This window comes from Antennarius striatus, chromosome 9 (assembly GCF_040054535.1).
Source record: "Antennarius striatus isolate MH-2024 chromosome 9, ASM4005453v1, whole genome shotgun sequence".
Taxonomy (NCBI): domain Eukaryota; kingdom Metazoa; phylum Chordata; class Actinopteri; order Lophiiformes; family Antennariidae; genus Antennarius; species Antennarius striatus.
Genome location: NC_090784.1, coordinates 12,540,571 through 12,561,103, shown reverse-complemented (window position 1 = coordinate 12,561,103; position 20,533 = coordinate 12,540,571). Strand labels below are relative to the sequence as shown.

At 39.8% G+C, this 20,533-nt stretch overlaps 2 protein-coding genes across 3 annotated transcripts; both read right to left on the bottom strand.

Annotated features, from left to right (window-relative positions):
- Nucleotides 1-4,805: 4,805 nt before the first annotated feature.
- Nucleotides 4,806-7,083, bottom strand: LOC137602009 (urokinase plasminogen activator surface receptor-like). Of its 2 annotated transcripts, none has more exons than XM_068324528.1 (5): nt 6,954-7,083; nt 6,467-6,580; nt 6,234-6,380; nt 5,300-5,410; nt 4,806-5,201 (listed from the first exon to the last, which is right to left on the bottom strand). In XM_068324528.1, exons 1-5 carry the CDS (start codon nt 6,997-6,999, stop codon nt 4,999-5,001), a joined length of 621 nt encoding a protein of 206 aa, XP_068180629.1. In that variant the 5' UTR covers nt 7,000-7,083; the 3' UTR covers nt 4,806-4,998. The 2 variants fall into 2 exon arrangements, with proteins under 2 accessions (XP_068180629.1, XP_068180630.1); XM_068324529.1 differs by having other exon boundaries at nt 6,471-6,580.
- Nucleotides 7,084-8,163: 1,080 nt separating this feature from the next.
- smg9 (SMG9 nonsense mediated mRNA decay factor) lies at nt 8,164-17,988 on the bottom strand. Its single transcript, XM_068323851.1, has 13 exons — nt 17,554-17,988; nt 17,394-17,468; nt 17,024-17,258; nt 13,236-13,333; nt 13,017-13,129; nt 11,995-12,106; nt 11,737-11,832; nt 10,986-11,071; nt 10,079-10,185; nt 9,860-9,967; nt 9,648-9,773; nt 9,408-9,552; nt 8,164-8,594 (listed from the first exon to the last, which is right to left on the bottom strand). The coding sequence occupies exons 1-13, from the start codon at nt 17,692-17,694 to the stop codon at nt 8,516-8,518; spliced, it is 1,521 nt and encodes a 506-aa protein (XP_068179952.1). The 5' UTR covers nt 17,695-17,988; the 3' UTR covers nt 8,164-8,515.
- Between the last annotated feature and the right edge of the window lie 2,545 nt (nt 17,989-20,533).

Genomic DNA, 20,533 nt, shown 5'->3' with positions numbered 1-20,533 from the left:
GACACGTAGTCCTCCAGCTGGACATTCTGCACTTTCTGGCGGCCCCAGCTGAGTTTCCTGGGAGTAGGAGTGATGACGCTGGTGGATGCTGAGTTACCCATCACGGGAAATCGGATTGAATTTATTCACTGCAAATCTATGAAACAGAGTCAGAACATGTAACAAAAAGTGACTGCTGATCTGTACACACAACATATACACACAAACTGTGGAATACACAGAAATGTTTTTATTTTTTTTACCTGGTTAGTGAAATTTGTCAGAGTGATGTTCTGGCTTGCTGCTTGGTCCAACCTCAAATGAGAGGATCCTTCACTTTCCCACTTTTCAACACGGGGCAGGGCAGTTTGAAGGCCTTCAAACTGCCCTGCCCTAATCTGCCAACAAAGGGGTAATTATTCTGAGGGTGAGATAAAGAATTCATTCTTTATCACTGCTGATTGACGAATATTCCAGTCACTTTGTTTTCTAAGTCAGTTAATCAATCACCAGATAATCTCTTCAATCATAAGAACACAAAAACTCTACAAAATCCTACAGTCCTACAGTACAGTTTTACTTTTGTGCATTGAGGTCAGTTTCATGTCAGTAATGTTTCATCCCTTTCTGGTGGAGTAGCCAACTCAGACTACTTTAAAGCATAAGTAATAAGTATTTAATATTAAATTGTTGTAAGAGAGATTTGAACACAATATCATGAATTATGATTTAAAAATTACATGTTTGCAGTCAATCTTTCAAAGCCACAATAAAGGTAAATGAGAAAATATTTTTTCTGAACCTTTCAGACAATGTCATCCTCCTCAGAGGACAGGATGTGTACATTGTTATCTTCAAAGGATGTCCCTTGTCCTTCAGGTGTAAATGGTCCGCTGAGTCCTACCCTGAGGTGTTTGAACTCCACTTTTGTGGATGATGAAATTGGAACACCCCACCAGCCGTTCAGAACTGAATAAGCCTCTTGGATAAGAGGCGAAATGTCTTCAGGCTTTTCCTATAAATCCAGTTGACTTTATTCATCAGTGAGATAAATCATGACCTGGATGATTGAAAGCCCATGTCATGGTAAAAATCCCCTATCTAGCTGACATGACTGAATGAGCACTGAGTGGCCAGTTGATTACAGCCACCAGCAAACGACTCATTGTTAATCAAACCACTGTTGGAGGAAAGTCCAAATTCTACTTTAGTTAAAGGTGGTTTGATGAATTGGTTTGAAGCTCCAAGTGCAATCAATAAAAGATGTTTGTCCATATGATGAGTTGTATTGGAAAATACCTATCAAGCTACGATGTTGATGTAATCACAACAAATAAATTAAACTTTTAAAGAAAAAAACCCAAAACAAATAGGTATGTATAGATGTGAGGAATAACACTGAAATGAAAAAAATCTATGGTTGATAAAAGTCAAACATTGACAGAAGTCAGCAGACTGCCAACATTAACTTTAGTTATTAGCTGAAAATAAAATATAAAATATATTTAAAATAATTTAAAAATATAAAATAATATAAGATGTATTGAATATATATATGTATATGTATATATATATACTATATATATATAATATATTTATACTGTATATATACTGTATATATACTGTATATATACTGTATATATATATATATATATATATATATATATATATATATATATATATATATATATATATATGCACATACACACACACACACACACATATATATATACAGCATAAATATACAAATATTTTCTCCTGAACAATATATTCTCCTGAACAATGAGATGGATGACTTCAGCTCCCCTGCTAATCATTCAAATGGCTTCGGATATCAACCTTTACCGAACAACTTCATCCGGCCAGGTTAAATTAACACCAATGCACGCACACACACACACACACACACACACACACACACACACACACACACACACACACACACACACACACACACACACACACACACACACACACACACACACACACACACACACACACACACACATTTTGTAATCCACATTTAGAGTGATGAAACAGATTTCACAGTAAATTCTGCAGATCATCACTGCAGTTTTTGATGCTGATAAATTTGTCGGTGCAGTTTTCTGTTGTAATGAAAAATCTCATTTATATTCCCCAACTGATGGCTCGACTAGATTAGTAGATTAAATCAACACAAAACCAAACAGGGTACTATATTTTCTACAAGAACCTCAGTATGCATACAGTATGAGTGGGAGAACCACACCTCCTCTAGTTAAGGAGGTCTGACCTCTGACCACACATCCAGGTTCATAAATCCTACTTCTAAACACACTATTTTAACACAGATACCTCTAAATTCTAAATTCTTGTCTGTTATTAATTAGACTTCTTGCCCAATATGACGAGTAAGAGCACAATACAAGTAAAACTCATCAATACTCGTGCTTGTACCTGAAGGAAAATCTTCATAACTGACTGTGTTCACGCTCTATGATTGGCCAATCACACAGCGTTCGCCCCTCCCTACAGAGACATATCACTGCAGCCAGAGCTGTCACCTCGCTGCTCCACTCTCGCACACACACAGACACTGACTGATCTCTCTGTTCATGGCTTCACTGTAGCTCACGTCGCTTTCCTTAGGTTTTCTTCAGCTTGTCTCTATTTCGGTCTGTTTAAGGTTTCTTGATGAACTTGTTTCTTGTTTTCTTTTGTTGCATGTACGTGGTGCATTTGACCAGACTGAGCTGAAAACTGCTCGTATCGCATCGGTTTTTGTTTTGTTTTTTATCGGCTTGCTCTTAGTTTGACACTTTCTCACTTCAGTTCAGCAGCTCATCCAAAAACTGAACCAGCTCGGACTCAACACCTCCATATGCAACTGGCTGCTGGACTTCCTGACAGGGAGAAAAAAGGCAGTTCGAGTTGGTAACAACACCTCCAGCACCATCACGCTGAACACGGGAGCCCCCCAAGGATGTGTACTGAGCCCCCTCCTCTTCACTCTGCTGACCCACGACTGCACACCAACTTCCAGCTCCAACCTCTTCACAAAGTTTGCAGACTTTATGGTGGGACTGTGGTGGGTCTCATCAACAACAATGATGAGACAGCCTACAGGAATGAGGGGAGCCTCCTGGCTATGTGGTGCAAGGACAACAATCTCCATCTGAATGTGGAGAAGACGAAGGAGATTGTTGTGGACTTCAGGAGAGCACGCACCCAGCATGCTCCACTAACCATCGACGGTGCTGCAGGGGAAAGGATCAGCAGCACCAAGTTCCTGGGTGTGCACATCTCTGAGGCCCTGTCCTGGGGCCACAACACCACATTGCTGGCCAAAAAAGCCCAACAGTGCCCCTACTTCCTCCGCAAACTGAGGAGAGTAAGAGCCCCACCCCCCAGCATGCTCACCTTCTACAGAGGCACCATCGAGAGCATTCTGACCAGGTGCATCACCGTGTGGTACGGCGCCTGCACCATTTCCTGCCGAAGGCCCTGCAGCGCATCGTGAGAGCAGCTGAAAAGATCACTGGTGTCTCTCTCCCTTCCCTCACAGACATTTATAACACCCGCCTCACCCGCAAAGCCATCAGAAATGTTGCAGTCTCTGACTGCCTTGTTCTATCTGCAACGGTTGTGAAGATAGAACAAGGCAGTCAGATGGACGGATGGGCGAATACACAAACATTGACAGATTAAAATACATCACCACTTCGTGGGATGCAATAACGGTAAAGAATTTGCCTTTAGTAGGAACAAGTGCAATTCCAAAAACGCAATAAATTTTGTATTACAGGATACAGCTGTTTTATTTGATCAATTTCTGCAATGACTCGTTGTCCTGAAAGGAAGTGGTCTTCATCCACGGTCGCTTTTGGTATCATTCACCAGAAATGGAGAAAGAAATAACAGCCATGCTGATCATTTAAAAATAACTGAGGCAATTTTAAATGAACTAAAGCTGGGAAACAAACTGTCAGATGTAGAAACTCTTTATATGTTTAAAACCGCTATGCAGGGTTGGGGGTTACTTTAAAAACATACCAATTTCCTCTATTCTATCTTCTAATGGTACTACCACATTATTAAAGTAATGTCATGTCATTACTTTCCATTACATTTTGATCGACTAAAAATTTAATGGATGATATTAATTTCCTTACATAAATAAGGAAATTAATATCATTGCTGTAGTGTGGCCTATACAAATTCAAAGCATAAACATAAACATATTTTATAAGAAAACAAGACAATCCAAGTTTTTCGACCCCAAAACATTTCCATTACTCCTGGACTTTTTAAAGGAAACCTCACTTTTCTTTCAGTAAATTCAAGCAGCATTCTAGATAATACACAACATGTGACCACATAGTCAAACCACACAGAACTGGCAAGAAATATGAGAGGAGAGTACAATTCCTTACATTTCTTATTGATTCTACATTTATTATTGATTCTGCATAACTGACATTTCTTATTGATTCTACATAACAGTAATAGATGGGGAGCTATGGACACACTTGTTGATCAATTATTTTTATGCTAATGGAGCATTCAAATTCCCAGCAACTCATAATCAGAGTAAACTCAATGCACTTCATGGGTTTATTATAATTAATGGTTATAAGACACAAGTGTCAGACATACAGTGCAGTTGATATTATGTTGCTTTTCTTAAGTGGAATCAAAAACGTTTCGTTAAATTAATATGAAACCTTTTGATTATGTAAATTAATTGAGCCACTCATAACAAAATATACATCAACATGTTTTTACATTGTCCTTATTTTATTTAAAAGTAGCAGACAGACAGCGTTCTTATATTACAGTAAACAAAATCATTACCATAATCTATCATCTTTGTAACATGGCAAACAAAGCAACAAAAAAATTTATGGAACAAGACACAAAGGTGAATATTAGTTAGCTGGCTAAACTTTATAATTTATTATTTCATGGTTGAAGACACATTAAAACTGTGAGATGACAAAAAGAAGAACTGAGCAGTGATATTGTCATCTCCACCTGCTAATAGAGAACGGCTGAAGAGACCAGCGGCACCACCAGGAGCAGGAGACTAGAACTTGTGCTGCTGGCACTGTTGCAGAAGTTTCCCTGACAGCAGCTGATTTGCCCTACAGTGGTTGGTTTGATATTTCCAATGTTCACATTTGAACACATCTGGCTTGATGCACAGCCTTTCACTATCATATTTTCACCCCCTATAGACACTGAGATAGGAAACAAAGTATCACTTTCTAAGATCACTAAAATATTCTATACTGATGATACATGTGGAACATTTGAGTGTTTAATGCCAGACAGCTACCTGTTGCTGAAATGCAGAGGTCTTCATTACCCTCGCAGTTTTGAGTTTCAGTGCATGTTTGTCCATTGCAGTAGTAGCACTTTTTACCATTGGGAACGGTGCTGTTGGGCTCTGTAACGCAGAAGACGCATTGTTCATACTGTTAGAGCAGAACAAGCTGGACTGAAAAGTTGAAAGAGCAAATACTGTACATGCAAAGATTTATGCTGTTTGTTTATTGTCAACACACACACACACACACACACACACACACACACACACACACACACACACACACACACACACACACACACACACACACACACACACACACACACACACACACACACACACACACACACAAAGCTATGCACATCTGCACTGTTGCAATTGTATTATGCCTTTGGGCTACACTTCTCAGAATTTCTTGTCTCTCAACAATATATTTTCCATTATATCATGTTTTAACCAGTACTAAAATATAATTTCAACATTTGAAACATGATAAAAGCAACAAACACTGACTTTGAAGGAAGTCATGTCCGACCGAGTTCAAAAACAAAAATTCCAGAACATTACTTTTACAAACTTTCTATGCTGATGCCAAAACAAGCACTGATTCTGCCTCAGAATCTGTCTGTCTGTCTGTCTGTCTGTCTGTCTGTCTGTCTGTCTGTCTGTCTGTCTGTCTGTCTGTCTGTCTGTCTGTCTGTCTGTCTGTCTGTCTGTCTGTCTGTCTGTCTGTCTGTCTGTCTGTCTGTCTGTCTGTCTGTCTATCTGTCTATCTATCTATCTATCTATCTATCTATCTATCTATAAAAAGTACTGGACATATTTCTCTAAATGATTTGCGAACACAATTGTGAGAGGTATGGAATCTGTCGGGATCATTAAGCAAATGCAAAAAACCCCAACTCTAACCGGCTCTCTAATACTAATATGAATTGTGTGTTACCAGGGACAGGTTGAACGTTGCAGAGATTGGAGGTGCAACACTTGCTGGTAATTGTAGTTTTTATAATTCCAAAGTTGACTGTGCCCTCGTTACAATGCTCAGCCCCAACACAAGACCTAATGTTGAAATCAGCGACTTTTTCACCAACTGGAACAAAAGGAAACCTTTGTAAACTGGGGTAATTCCATTAGTTTCTTTAATTAATTAGAGCAATGCACCTCAAAATGTCATACCTACATATGTAGCGATTCTCAATACTCCACACTGAAAACCCATTGAAGGACATTCTTTCTCTGTGCCTTTGCAGGTTTCTGAGCTGTGACACTCATAACATTTCAGAGTGGTAGCTGATAAAACATAAAACTCATGATAATTAAAATAGTTTTTTTTCTGTACAAGGATTGGTTAGAATATACAGTATAATCTTAGTCATTGTATAGTAGCAGCAATATGGTTAATTATTGGAACAGGTATTAAAATACTTTATTAATTATGAGACTATTTTTACCCTTGTTTCCTTTTACTATAACTAAATAGAAAGGAGTCAATTCTTCTGTACAGCAACTGCAAGTGTGTAACAAAGAGGAACAGCAGTGGCAAAAATAATTAAGAAATTAACATGTCAGATATGAATTTGATATACAGTATGTGCATATTTAATCCCTTTACTTTTTAATATTGAACAGACTAAAAATAAAAGTAAACATAATAAGAACTTGCCTTTAGGTAGAAGAAGAATTCCAAAGACCAGAATCAGAAGATGCATTTTGTGATGGCAGGACACATCCGTGTTTTACGATCTGTTTCTGCCTTCTGCTGTGCAGGAGTTACCCCAGACCACACCTTCATTCCTCTTTCAGTGGAGTGTAGCAGTTTGTGTAGATGAAGGGAACTAGTTGGCAAGAGGCCTGGAATATGTCTGTGGGGCGTTATACTCCATAATAATACATACAGGAAGTTAGAATGAACAATCAGCAACAAATTGTTGCTGATTTTCTCAAAAGGACGTCATCCAGGGAAGTCAGTACCTGCCCAGTAGCTTCATCTTTAGTTTATGTAAACAGAAGACGTAACAATACACCACTTACTGGTCTTACTTGGTACTTTGTTATCACTTTTGCTAAATGGACCTCAAATTTCAAAACGCAAAAAGTATTGTAAAGTCACATAAACAGCTGTAGGTGTAGATATACTATGTAAAATCACTTGGTCCCAGATATGATTGTATAATTTTAGTGCAACAGGAACCAGTCATTGACACCAACCTCTGGTAAAAAGTTGAATCTGTTTCACCTGCTGAAACTGCTCTATTACGTAGCAGATGTGCAAAGTATATTTTATTCAAGTACTCCATGAAGCAGTATTCCAAATTGTTCAGAATCAAATGATTAAAAACATATAAATACAGAAGACTGCCTCCATATTTATGTCTGTTTTGATGAAACAAGGAAAACATTGCATCATTGCAACTCATTATTGAATGTGTTTTTAATGTTTTAACATTTAACATCAGGTTGTAAGCTTCAGGAGTCGAATGTAAAACATTTGATAAATTAAACACACAATCTGAAATATATTTTTAAGTAATCAAGTGCTTGAATTGTCATTAGACTCGTGGTCACTGGAGTTAATTTAACAACTTTAATATGGATGCCAGTTCATCACAGAGGTAACATCTACTGACAAACATTCATATGCACCAGTTAGTGTTATCTCATTTTAATTGCATGTTGGACTATGAGAGGAAGTTGCAGCACTCTGAGGGAGTCCACGCACGTCAGTCTTGCGCTTCACTTTTTTTTCTTAATATAGAACATTCACAGAAAAAATTTGACAGAAAACCCCCCAAAAATAATCCTATTTGTTGAAGATATTCCTCCTTGAAGAGAATACCTGAATTAAAAAGCTCTTTAAGAACCACACATAAAAATTCTCATCAGCATCCTTTATTTTCCGAACAAATGACACTCTTTCCATTGAAAATTTAAAAACAAACAACTATAGCAATTAAACAAACTTGGCACTCTTCCTTCCTGCTCACTGTCTTTGTACAGGTTTGCTTTCTGGATATTACAATTCTTGACGACAGCGACTGGCAAATTGTTGCCTACATACAGGAGGGAGATGTTATCTCTTCTCCAAGTCAGTCATCACCGCTGGACAGGCCTCCATGTCCTCTGGCCCTTCCTTTGGCTTGAGAACATGTGTAATTCCAGAACCATCTGTCTTAATGCGTAAGACCATGCACAGTTACTTTCCATAACAGAAGGCCGGCAAAGATGTCAGGAGAGCAGACGGCTATATTCAGAGAGGGCGGAGGACTTCTTCACCCCATCCCAGATTCGTGCCGCATAGTGAAACCTAAAAACAAAACAAATACAAGCAAATTACAAATTAGAATCTATGTCAAAGCAGTTTGCATGTAAAACAAAGTCCAAAGCACAGTTAAAGATAAACATTGTTAGTATCAGTAATTGGAATTCCAAACTAAAATATTCACAATATAGAATTTTTACTCTTGGCAATTTCAGTGAAGGACTTAGAACAGTAACTGCATATCTGCACCGTAGCATGTAGACTGGCTTTAAAAATATCTTAAATTAACGTTTTAAGTAGCCCATTCAAAATTTAAACTTAACTCATTTAGATTAAATTTGGCTAACCAGTAATCACCTCCATGACTATTTTTTCAGTTTACCTTTAACCAATGTGTGGAACTAAAAGGGAAAAAAGTGGTTCCTCAGCGCATGTGTGTTACTATGAAATAAAACTGGGCATTTTCAGAAAGTCTATCTTTATATTATATGATAATACAGTATAGCATTTTTATATCAACCAAGCAAATGATTGTTAATAAATTTCACAAATAATAAACCAAACGGAGCGTTATTCACACTTGTGTTCTGTAGGTTGGGTCTTTTTGAATGCTTGTAGGGAATGCGTGTGATGTCATGTGATTTTAGCATTTCTTGATGTTTTATTGAGATGGGCCTACTTGAATACTTTTTCTCTAATATGAGCTCAGTCTCTCATATACGATGTTCTTCAGTCAGTCAGTCTCTGCGTAATAAAAATGATGAATAAAAAACAGAAAAGCCTCAATAATGAACATTAAATCTTCCTCCATTTCCCGTGGAAATTAATGGAATGTGGTCACTGAAGAAGATCGTTTACCAGTTCTTTTCAGTGAGGATGGTGTGGGACAGCTGACAGCGAGGCATGGCCAGAATTTGACCGCGGAGCTTTGAAACCATGGTGGAGAAGGCAGGATGTCCTCTGTATCCCGGAAGCAGGGAGAACAACGGATATGTTCCCACTCCTTCAACACAGCACAAAAAAGATTTGTCAAATGATGTACATTAAATGGATGATATTTGAGTTTCACCATCTGTAAAAAGAAAAATTCCCTATTACCTGCTTTAGTGAGATTATCCTCGCCATCATTCTCCTGTACAGGAAGGAGAAACATGTTGACTTCAGTAGCCAGATAGTCTTGCCCCAAGCCAGGGAAAATATTGCAGTCCAACATGGACAATGTTCCTAAAAACAGAACATGTGTTATTTCAGCTCAGTTTCAAATATTAAAAACATCAACATAACACATTCTGTATTTGTGCATTTTTTACCTTTGTATTTGAGATGAGAGTGGGCCATTAATTTATCCATGATCATGTGCATATCTTTCAGATTCCTGGGGCAGAAATCATCCCTTCTGGCTTTATTTTGAATGAACACTGGAAGAGGAAGGAATTTATTAACAAAATGCTAAAATTTCACTATCATTATACCTGGTTGACGTGTGGGATGTGTGTTTATATACCGGTACATATAAAAAAAACCTTCACCTATGTGAGGGTAATACTCTGCCCCATCGTCACTGCCTGAAGACCCAGAGCTGTCATGGCTTGCAGATGGAGTGGAGGGTTTCAGCATCTCTGCAGTCTGAAGAAACCTGTCCACAAACATGACCTTGAACCCTTAACACTGGACTAGCATCCACATCAATGCTGCAGACATTGGGTCATCACATGTTAATATCATCGTACATAGTATTACCAATGAGGCATTTCTTTATAGAAAAACCATAAAATCCACTCTTCCAATATCCTCTGAGCACACAGTGGTGTTTTTATTAAAAGGGACCACTGAGTGTATTTTCTGAGAATGTTACATTATACCCACATACCTGGTGTGATCAAATTAGGTACTGAGCAGTTATAAATACTTGAAGCACGAAGGAGAAATACTTTTATGGGTGGTTCTCATTTAGTTTGGTCACGGAAAGCATCAGGAAAGAAGATTATATTTTGGAATCACAAGAAGGGGCAGATTTGTTTTTCTTTGTTATCTAACATTGCAAAACAAAGGAGCAGTAGAAAAAGATGGACTGCCTGCAAGTTACTGCTACTTGATATTAAGAGACTGCAGTTATTCAAGTTTTTTAATCATGCTATTTTTAATCATATTGTTGTCCTGAACAAACAATGGTGTACATGAATTAATGGCTCAGCATGTTGTATGGGTACAAAGCCAGCCATATCCAACATGCAATTATTGCCAACAAGACCATAGCAAAAACAACATAGCAGATTTTATGAAAAAGCAGACAAATATCCTCTCCAGATACAAGATGGAATGTTCAACATTCCTGCAAAAAATGATCATCATAGCATAAACAAGAGCTAGTTGCTTTTTTATTCTGTGAATCTAGACAGCAAGTGCACCACAGATCCATCAGGAGTAAGCACCAACCTGTAAAGGTTTAAGTCGGTGAACCAGTCTTGAACCACAATGACCACATGGCACACAGTAAAGAGGAATGCAGCAATCTGAAGAGACTGTGGACAGAGTATGTGCACGTTACATACGAGTACATCTGTAGAAAAATTAATATGTCCTTTAAACTTCAATAAAATAATAAACACCACTGGGCAAGTAAGATGAGATAAACTTTATCCTAGTTTGTGCAATTATTCTTTGTTAAATTGAATCGATTGAGCCGAAAACCTATTGGAGCAATATATATTGGAGCAACACAAGTACGAAAAAATACACAAATAGTGTGACGTGATTGTGCAAAACAAACTGTCAAGTTGATTAACACTTTGTTGACCTCCATAACAATATAAGATAAGATGTAATAGATGTAGAGGTAAAGGACAAAAGCTATCTTTTACATACTGCACGTCAGAAACAATAACAACATCTATATATGGATGCAAATGAAGGTCAAACTGGATAGCAGAACATTTAGAGGCACTGATCAGTTATTGGAAGCAATCAGAGATGAACAGAACAGCCTCGCTGCAGCTCACCGCATGGATTTCAGATTGGAAAAGGCTGTTTTCCAAAGAAAGAATAACAAAGAATATGATGTGTAATTGGGAATAGAATAACTCGTGTTTGCCTCACCTTTTTGCCCAGAGGTGTGAAAGAGGATTCTGAGTATGTATTGATTACTAGAGGTAATGCGGCTGTGCTCATTCATCCACTGGCTACTAACCTGCATCTCAACATAAAAATGAGGAAGGTTGTACTCAGGAGGCAACTTCCGATCGTTGTTGATGAGGTGATCAAGAATAGACGGGCTGAGAATTGGCTGAAAAAGAATCAGAATATTTTCCACCGTTCAGTATAATTATAACTATTTTCTATTCAAATGTTACATTTATATTCAAAATATATGATTTATTTATGTACTGCCAAAATTTATGCAAAAAAAAAAAAAAAAAGAATTACACCTCTGCGACTCAATTCTAACCTGTGTATCCAGGAAGATGACTCTCTCCTGCGTAATAAAGAAATCAATGCCTGTGCTCTGGTTTCCTCCCCTTTCCTTGATTTCTTGAGTCTGGGCCCTGAATACATAACCCCTGTGCAAACAAAGAAGAGAAGAGAGTTGTTTGCCATGTGCACTGGTACTAAGCGTATAGGTAAAATAGCATTCTGGGACAACTCTCAGTGTCATCTTTAAAAATACAAATACAAATACAAACATGGCAATGACAGTGAACGTTTAAAAAACGAGCAGCAAGGAAGTGAAGCTGCATACAAATACACTACGTACAAAAAAGTTAGGGATTTTTGATATTGGTTGAAAATTATGAAAATCGGTCAAAATTACTAGCCCCCATAAGAAATTTTAAGTTTTAAAAAACTTCCCGTGCTGCTAGACAGATTGAATTATGCTGAAAATTAAAAGCACTCAGGAAACTTTTGTAAACAAGACACATAAATTTCATATTAAAATTTTTGATCTTAACTGTGAGTACAACAATGTGCACATCTTGGTCAGGGAAGACAGATGGTTGAGAGGGGGGGTTAAAGAAGCCATCTACAGTATGTCAACCAGGAGCAGTCATCCCTCAACAGAGGAGTAGGCCTTCATCATCAGCTATCCTCACAGCACAGTACATTTTTAGGTTCCCTCCCCAGGAAGTTCAAATCTTATTAGCATAAGTAAGAAAAAAACAACTAAAGCCTCATTCAAACAACTGTCAGGTGACTTCAACCTTCTACTATGTTAAAAATCTGGAACACCCCACCAGCCATTCAGAACTGAAGACGCCTCTTGGATAAGAGGCAAAACATCTTCAAGCTTTTCCTACAAGTCCAGTTGACTTCATTCAAAACATTTTTGAACATACGCCAAACATCAGTTTCAAATTGAGGGACTATTCACAAAAATACCAATGAACTCAAATATTACTTTTAATCTTGTCTTTGTATCGTTTTCAGCTGAAAACAGTTTGAGCTTATTGTTGGCGTTAAGATGAACCTTACCTCTGATCTTCCTCGGGGGTGTTTGCAGATAATAATGACAAAATTGTAGATTTCCCAGCTCCCTGAAGACCAATGACTCCCACCACCAGCATGTCTGTTTGGTCCCTAAGATACTGCAGCACATCACAACAAAGCACCTTTCTTATAATGCACTACACTGAAAACATCAAGACTTTTCAAGCAATAGCTCCACAATCACCTTCTAATTAACAAACTCACCTCCATAGCACTGTCACACCAATTCATCTGATCATCCACTAGTTTTATGCTATGCTTCATCTTCTCTGGAGGAAGAAGTTTAGACTGGCCAACCATGGCTGGAAGTTAGATGTAAAAAAAAGAAAGAAGTAAATATTACTTTAAATATACAATCCATCAAAGTGGAGCATTTATCATTAATTTTGTGACTGACATTTACGTTGGAATGAAAATGTAGCCGCAAGAGGACACAAGCCAGTGTCTTATTGTGCCGGTCCCAAGCCCGGATAAATACAGAGGGTTGCGTCAGAAAGGGCATCCGGCGTAAAACTTTTGCCAAATCAAAGATGCGAATCAAACCTATGACTTCCATACCGGATCGGTCGAGGCCCGGGTTAACAACGACCGCCATCGGCGCTGTTGACCTACAGGGCGCCGGTGGAAATTGGATTACTGTTGGTCGAAGAAGGAGAGGAGGAAAGTGCGTTCGCACGAAGAAAGAGAAGAGGAACACCAAGAATATAGGACTGAGAGTAGGGACGTTGAATGTTGGAACTATGACAGGAAAAGGTAGAGAGTTGGTTGACATGATGCAGAGGAGGAAGGTAGACATACTGTGTGTCCAGGAGACCAGGTGGAAAGGTAGCAAGGCTAGAAGTTTAGGAGCAGGGTTCAAGTTGTTCTATCATGGTGTAGATGGGAAGAGAAATGGAGTAGGAGTTATCTTGAAGGAGGAGTTTGTTAGGAATGTCCTGGAGGTAAAAAGAGTGTCAGATAGAGTGATGAGTCTGAAGCTAGAAATAGAAGGTGTGATGTTCAATGTTGTTAGCGGGTATGCTCCACAGGTAGGATGTGAGCTGGAGGAGAAGGAGAAATTCTGGTCGGACCTTGATGAAGTGATGCAGAGCATGCCTAGAAGTGAGAGAGTTGTCATTGGAGCAGACTTCAATGGACATGTTGGTGCAGGAAACAGAGGTGATGAGGAGGTGATGGGCAGGTTTGGTATCCAGGAGAGGAACGCAGAAGGACAGATGGTAGTTGACTTTGCAAAAAGGATGGAAATGGCTGTAGTGAATACTTTCTTCCAGAAGAGGCAGGAACATAGAGTGACCTATAAGAGTGGCGGTAGGAGCACACAGGTAGACTACATCTTGTGTAGACGGTGTAACCTGAAAGAGATCAGTGACTGCAAAGTAGTGGTAGGTGAGAGTGTAGCAAAACAGCATAGGATGGTGGTGTGTAGGATGACTCTGGTGGTGAGGAAGATGAAGAGGGCAAAGGCAGAGCAGAAGACAAAATGGTGGAAGCTGAAAAAGGAAGAGTGTTGCATGACTTTTAGGAAGGAGTTAAGACAGGCTCTGGGTGGTCAGGAGGTGCTTCCCGATGACTGGACAACTACAGCTAATGTGATCAGGGAGACAGGTAGGAGAGTACTTGGTGTGTCATCTGGAAGGAAAGTAGATAAGGAGACTTGGTGGTGGAATGAGGAGGTACAGGAGTGTATACAGAGAAAGAGGTTAGCCAAGAGGAAGTGGGACACTGAGAGGACTGAGGAGAGTAGACAGGAGTACAGGGAGATGCAGCGTCAGGTGAAGGTAGAGGTAGCAAAGGCCAAACAAGAAGCTTATGATGACTTGTATGCTAGGTTGGACAGTAAGGAGGGAGAGACTGATCTATACCGGTTGGCAAGACAGAGAGATAGAGATGGGAAGGACGTGCAGCAGGTTAGGGTGATTAAGGATAGGGATGGAAGTCTATTGACAGGTGCCAGTAGTGTGATGGGAAGATGGAAAGAGTACTTTGAAGAGTTGATGAACGTGGAAAATGAGAGGGAACAAAGACTAGAAGAGGTGACTGTTGTGGACCAGGATGTAGCAAAGATTAGTCAGGATGAAGTGAGGAGGGCACTGAAGAGGATGAAGAGTGGAAAGGCAGTCGGTCCTGATGATATACCTGTAGAGGTATGGAAGTGTCTAGGAGAGGTGGCGGTAGAGTTTCTGACTGGGTTGTTCAACAGGATCTTAGATAGTGAGAAGATGCCTGAGGAATGGAGGAGAAGTGTGCTGGTGCCCATTTTTAAGAACAAGGGAGATGTGCAGAGTTGTGGCAACTACAGAGGAATAAAGCTGATGAGCCATACAATGAAGTTATGGGAGAGAGTAGTGGAAGCTAGACTAAGGGCAGAAGTGAACATTTGTGAGCAGCAGTATGGTTTCATGCCAAAAAAGAGTACTACAGATGCAGTATTTGCTTTGAGGATGTTGATAGAGAAGTACAGAGAAGGCCAGAGGGAGCTGCATTGTGTTTTTGTAGATCTGGAGAAAGCTTATGACAGGGTGCCCAGAGAGGAACTGTGGTATTGTATGAGGAAGTCTGGAGTGGCAGAGAAGTATGTTAGAACGGTGCAGGACATGTATGAAGACTGTAAGACAGTGGTGAGGTGTGCTGTAGGTGTGACAGAGGAGTTCAAGGTGGAGGTGGGACTGCATCAGGGATCAGCTCTGAGCCCCTTCTTGTTTGCCATGGTGATGGACAGGCTGACAGACGAGGTTAGACAGGAATCTCCATGGACTATGATGTTTGCAGATGACATTGTGATCTGTAGTGAGAGCAGGGAACAGGTGGAGGAGAAGCTAGAGAGGTGGAGGTTTGTCCTGGAAAGGAGAGGAATGAAGGTTAGCCGCAGTAAGACAGAGTACATGTGTGTGAATGAGAGGGACCCAAGTGGAAGAGTGAGGTTAGAGGGAGAAGAGATCAAGAAGGTGGAGGATTTTAAGTACTTAGGCTCAACAGTCCAGAGCAATGGAGAGTGTGGAAAAGAGGTGAAGAAGCGTGTCCAGGCAGGATGGAACGGGTGGAGGAAAGTGTCAGGTGTGATGTGTGATAGAAGAGTTTCAGCTAAAATGAAGGGAAAGGTGTACAAAACTGTGGTGAGACCAGCGATGTTGTTTGGTCTAGAGACAGTGTCACTGAAGAAAAGACAGGAGACAGAGCTGGAGGTAGCAGAGATGAAGATGCTGAGGTTCTCTCTGGGAGTGACCAGGAAGGATAGGATCAGGAATGAGTACATCAGAGGGACAGCACATGTTAGAGGTCTTGGACATAAAGTCAGAGAGGCCAGACTGAGATGGTTTGGACATGTCCAGAGGAGAGATAGTGAATATATTGGTAGAAGGATGCTGAGTTTTGAACTGCCAGGCAGGAGGCCTAGAGGAAGACCAAAGAGGAGGTTTATGGATGTAATGAGGGAAGACATGAAGGTAGTTGGTGTGAGAGAAGAGGATTCAAAGGACAGGGCTAGATGGAGGAAATTGATTCGCTGTGGCGACCCCTGAAGGGAAAAGCCGAAAGGAAAAGAAGAAGATTTACGTTGGAATGAAACTGTTCTCTTTAAAAAGATTAAAGATTAAATTCAACATTATTGATCCCCAGGGAAATATTTTTTCCCCCAAGTTCTACATGCACATAAATGTGTTAGACATGTGTTTTTTAACATTGTGTACAGGCCCCTGAAACAAACACACATTAGACTAGGGGCCTGTAAGCATGCAAATTGGTACAGTACAGGGGTGACGGGCAGCGACTTCGGGTGCTCCCCAATTGAGCAGCTTGTAAGGGGGACGGCACCTTGCTCAAGGACGCCTCGGCAGTGACTGGGAGATGAGCTGACACCTCCAACAGTCAGCCCACAATCAGAGGATGGTTGGGCAGGAGCGGGAGTCAACCCGCTGATCCTGTGATCATAGGATGCCCGCTCTATCACTGAGCCACTGCTGCCCCATAGTTTTAGGAGAACTATGATAACCTACGATCCACATTGCTGCTTGATGCAGAAGCACCCATCCCCCTGTTCTGGATCTGGTATACAGGCTGAGTAGGACGCTGTCCTTCCTTCTCCATCTTGGAAGATCCAGGACCGGAGGGCTGAGAGGCCACCTCTGGAGGCGTCCCTGGCTTCCCTCCTTCATCCCTTGCCTTCATTAGCATAATGGGCTTTTCCAGAACTGCAACTCCACTGACATGTGGATTCTGTGAGGGCTTGGCCTTGAAAAGGATGAGACCGTTCATGTCTATGTATCAAAGAACTAGAGTAGTTTAACAGAAGTAAAAACACACTTCGGTTTTTGTATTAAATATTATTATTTGTATTTATAAATATAAACACAAAGTCTAACATACTCTCTCTCCTGGGGGTTTTGCGAGAATGATGGGGGTCTTCTGAATGACTGGGCCAGGGGGATCTTCACTCCCATCCTGCACAACCAAAACATAAGAGAGGCACCAGTCTGAAGTACAGGGGAACAAACTAAAATACAGACTTCCTCAGTGTTTGAATTACCCTTCGTTCTCTCGGTTGATATTCTCGATCCCGACTGGGTCCAGACAAATTCTGACCAGGAAGCCCATCTCTGTCACGGCGTCGCCTCCTCCTGCGTACTTGGCCGTATATTCCCGACTGGCTGTGGCCGGACTCTGACATGACGCTGACGATACCCGATTTAAACAGAATAGTTGATGCCAAAGGAAGTCGCAATAACGACGGCAAGCTGCACCGTGCAGAGGTGGGCTAAGGTAATGCTAGTTTCAGTAAAATACATTCAGCAATGAACTGTGTGGCCTCTCTTTAAGTCACATCGTTGTTACTTTGTTACAGTCGAAGAAAAGATGATCATAAATCGGTCTCAAAGCGTTTCGTATCGAGACACAAGGACGTCAGTTTGCGCTTTCCTCAGCGCGCTTGTTAATTAAATTCGGAGTGAAGCGTTAACACAGAACATTGGAGAGGTGTATAGATGTTCACATGCTGGGCGTAACTCCACCCGCTCAGATTACGCCGTACATATAATCAAATACACCTTGTTCATTGGGTAAAAGAACTCGATCAGAAACATAATGTTATGGCCAGTTCCGCTAGTGAACAAAGTTCCGACCTTCCACCTAACCAATGTCTATTTACAGCTTGCTTCATAAAACCCATTCTTGATCAGCTGTGTTCTCCATTTTAACAGAAACACACAAGACTATGAGACTAGAAACTAGATCACAATACCTGCACCAGTAATATATTGTGCAGGAAAGTCACTCAGTCATTTTTGTCAAACTCAAAACATTAAGACCAACAAATGTCCTGGCCAAGACTTAAAGACTTGCAATCTCGATATTTCGTAAGGGGGACTCAAGGTCATGTCATGTTCGCAAATGTGAGGTGATTCTCAATCATTTCATTTCTCAAAAGTTAAAAACAAACCAATAACAAAACAAAGAAACTAACAATGATATTTGTGTAATACAAATTTATTATATGCAAACAACAATTATGAATATTCTCTGCCTAAAACATCAGTCTTTCCTTCCGCTTAAAGAAACACTTGTTTTGATTCCATAACTTTGCAATTTCTCTCCTAGATCTGCACACGTTCTACATTATTTTGGAGGGGACTTCAGCAGCTTCGTCATTCTTGGATTCTATGGGAACTTCTTACTGAAATAGGAAAATGCTGTATTTTGCTTTTTTAAAAGATAAAAAAGTCAGATTTTTTATTATTAATCTTTTATGCCATTCCTACTTCAAAGCGGTGATGTATTGTAATTACATCCCGCTTCAAAGCAGTGATGTATTACGATTGTCAGTGTTCATTTATTTGTTTGTTTGTTTGTTTGTTTGTTAGTCCACTGAATAACTTCGCAATCGTTGCAGATAGAAAGATGAAACAAAAAGCACATTGCTCGGGCGACAAAGGGGATGTAAGTGACCTTGACTTTGAGAAAACTAGGTCAAAGGCAAATTTCAACTTTTGTACACTTAGGAACTGGATAAGATAGAAACACGAGGGAGAGGGCCAGTGTGAGTAAGATCATAGAACAAAGCTAGTGCTTTGATCAATGCCATAAGGTCAGCGCACTAGCTTTGATCTTTGACCCATGCAACTAGTTGGGGTAAAATTTTGAATTCAGGTGTGTTGCGGCATGTTGCAGTCTGTGACTGCATTGGTTCTTGTTTGTTCTGACAAAGTTTAAATTCATAAATGTGAAGATAGCAAAGACTTGCATGCAGACATTTTTGTAATGATACATTGGCATATATAAAATTAATCAGTGGTTCACTGAACAAAGAGGTTTTAAAAACTTTAGATACTGAATATATTGGTAGATAGATAGATAGATAGATAGATAGATAGATACTTTATTAATCCCGGAGGAAATTGCATAGAAAGATGCTGAGTTTTGAACTGCCAGGCAGGAGGCCTAGAGGAAGACCAAAGAGGAGGTTTATGGATGTAGTGAAAGAGGACATGAAGGTAGTTGGTGTGAGAGAAGAGGATGCAGAAGACAGGGTTAGATGGAGGCAACTGATTCGCTGTGGCGACCCCTGAAGGGAAAAGCCAAAAGAAAAAGAAGGTTATGAATTGTTGCTGCTGTATTCCTATACCCTTGCCTTATTTTCAGATTACTACAAACCAGAAACTCCACGTAGTGTGTTATGATTTGGAGATCTAAACTATATGTTGATTACAGTATTTATAGAATAGAATAGAATAGAATAGAATAGAATAGAATAGAATAGAATAGAATAGAATAGAATAGAATAGAACAGAAACCCTTGATTGTCACTACACATGGCATATTGAGATTCGGGTAACTCCTCGCAGTGCAAAATGTAAAAGTAGAAAGAGTAAGAATAAATACAAAAACAAGTATATACAATCGTTACGCTAAATACCAATTATTTACAGGTGTATACACGGATTACAAGAAGCGCTGTGCCCAGCACGGCGTATTATTTTCTTTGTGGCCCCTGTTTTTTCTCTTTCTTTTGTGTCTTGTTTGATGTCCTCGTAGAAAATATAAAAAAGAGTTTAAAAAAAATATTTATTTTTTTTTTCCAAAAAAGAAAAATAAGCGTTGAGATTGCGCGGTATACAGAAATGCATTCTGGGAGATACAGGTCTTTGTTTTCCGGTTCGGAAGCGGAAAAAGAATATCCATGGGCGGAGCTGGGTGCGGAGACGCCATCAATAAGACGTTGCTGTCTACAGATGTGAATTTTAACGGATTTTCGCTTTGAAATGTACCGAAACGCATCTGTATCATTGCCTTGATCACATAGGAGCGTCTTTCTCCACAAATCTGGAGACGATATTATTTTTAGAGGCTGTTACGTTTTCCGAAATCTGTTATATTAATGCTACCGATTGCAAGTGATGCACGGTAACGTTGCGTGATTTTTAACATGCAATTAGCGTTTATTTTAGAGGCGTTAGATCATGTCTGTGTGGTCTGTCCTGTTGGCAATTACGTAAGTTTTCTGGTCCACTAAC